General features: G+C 36.8%; 1 protein-coding gene across 1 annotated transcript in view; it reads right to left on the bottom strand.

Moving 5' to 3' along the window:
- Nucleotides 1–2,198, bottom strand: part of POLR3B (polymerase (RNA) III (DNA directed) polypeptide B) — a 75,114-nt gene that overhangs the window by 34,276 nt on the left and 38,640 nt on the right. Inside the window, exon 18 of the mRNA XM_010005788.1 lies at nucleotides 71–198. Within this exon, the coding sequence (XP_010004090.1) occupies nucleotides 71–198 (128 nt within the window). The remainder of the gene's footprint in view (nucleotides 1–70; nucleotides 199–2,198) is intronic.

Raw genomic sequence — 2,198 nt, forward strand, 5'->3', positions numbered from 1 at the left:
GTTTTGCCACTTCTGCTACACAGCTTCAAAAACTATGTAACACACTAAAAGGGAATAAAAGAAGTCTTACCCATTGCCTGTTTCCCCATGGCACACTGGTAAGTGTTTCTTGGGGACTGGTTGTGGTGAGGGTATGGAATCAGCCCAGCACAGACACCAAGAAGCGTGAAAGGCTCAATCTCCAAATGCGTTGTATCTCTTAAAAGAAAAAAGTACAAATTATAGCAGCCTTGTGAAGAAACACCTTAACTAAGAATTTATTTCATATAGAAGTATCTTCACTTATATTCTGTTCGGGAAAATATAAGCCAGTAGGACCTCAAAATATGGAATCATTACAGGGCTTTCATTTTTTATTTTAAAAAAACCAAACACAACCATTTTCTTTTGGGTTTAAGTGTTTCCACATGAAAATAAATGAAAGAGAAAGAAATGAGGGTATGAACTTCCACCATGGAGAAAAAGTCTCCAGTAACAACAACCTGAGGGAGCTTTGTTGTAAGACAACAAAACATCAGTTTATACAGTAAAACCCAAAATGCCTTAAAGAATGTCTTCTCATGTAATGATAGTCCTCAGAATCAAAATACCAATCTCAGAGATCTAGAAATCCACTGGGGAGGGGGAGGAAGGAAGAGCAAGACAGATTCAGGTATCCAAGAAAACAGACATGTAGTTTTAGTGTTTTACAAGGTCCGTTATATAATATCAGTTAGAAGGAAAACATCTGTGTCAAAACCAGACATAGTGCCATGGGTGATATGGAAAATAAAAACACTATTTGAAAAGCTTTGCAAATATTTTGGAAGTGATTATGTTGTTAAAAGGCAGTACTGATGAAAAGTTAAAAGTGAGGGACAAGGAGTAAAGACTGAGAGGTAACAAAATGTGTTCTACCTGGCATGGGCTTCAGAGGAGAAAGTCCCTGCTCAATAAAGACAATTAAATCACAGTGTACATTGGGATGCAAATGGAGTCACTAATACCTAAGGGTGGAATGTACTGTAAAGCTTGCCTAGAGCAGATCTGCTTTTAAAATCAAGATAAGTAACTAGGAAATGGGGAATTTGAAAATAAAGATAATTTTAACTAAGCATATCCAAAGCACATCTTGCACGATGTTCTGGAGTTATTACCCAGAGCTTGGGTTTAGGCTTACATTGCTTCTTCCACACACCTAAATCCACCGCATTCTAAAAACTCCATCTTTCATGTTTGACTTCTCTTGGAAGTCTTCTGGAAGATTTTTTTTAGTTAATTAATTTGATTACTAAACTTTAAGACCTTGAAAAGGAAATAACTGGAAAGGTCTTTATTATGACAACACTCTAAAGATGGCAGAGCATCACAAGCTCAAAGCCGCTGAGGAATGACATGCAAGTATGTACAAACTGAAGACAACAATCACTGGGAATTTACATAAACAATGTATGTACTACTGGAAAAAAACTTAAATTTGAAAGCTGAAAAAAATCTGGAAACTCTGAGAAGAAAGCCTAGTGAAATTATTTATCAGTCCCAGAATTCTTTCTACATCACAAATAAGCTTGAGCAATGTAAAGATCACCTGCTGGTCAGAGGATAGTTACTGTTTTTCTCCACTTAATAAAAAGCAGCTATGTTAACTGAATTGTGTCTTAAGAAAATACGAGTGGTAGAATCCCCACTACAGCCAAATAATTGCAAAATGGTCTCAAAAGCCAGTAGCAAACTTAAAGCACAGACTGCTTCCCCATTCTGCAGAGCTTCACATAACTGCAGACACTTCTCAAGCAATAAAACAAGAGGTTTAAGACTTACTGACTGACAGTGAAGTTAGCAAATTTCTTCAGAGGGTAGTAGTGCATGGAACTACATACACATTTTCAGATAGGATATTCCACACAAGTATTTTTGAATTGAGGTCAATGCTATTTCAACCAAAGAAGATGCAACATATGTGGATCCTAGTATCTTTTGCAGTATTGCAGAGTGCTAATGAGAGACCTGTCAACTTTACAGAACAGTTCAGTTTCTGCAATTCAAAATGCCAGAAATGCCAGAAAACTGCCAGAAATGGGCCCAAGAAAGAAAGGCAACCCATGAGTTTGAAAATCAGAGTTACAGATGGGTAAGGAAGAAATGGAATGCATTAGAGTCAAATCCTCCTAAGAAAAAAAAAAGCCTTAATTGGACTGGAAAGGTAAAGAAAGGATACT

This window comes from Chaetura pelagica, unplaced genomic scaffold (genome assembly GCF_000747805.2).
Source record: "Chaetura pelagica isolate M959 unplaced genomic scaffold, ChaPel_1.0 scaffold79, whole genome shotgun sequence".
In the NCBI taxonomy this organism is placed as follows: domain Eukaryota; kingdom Metazoa; phylum Chordata; class Aves; order Apodiformes; family Apodidae; genus Chaetura; species Chaetura pelagica.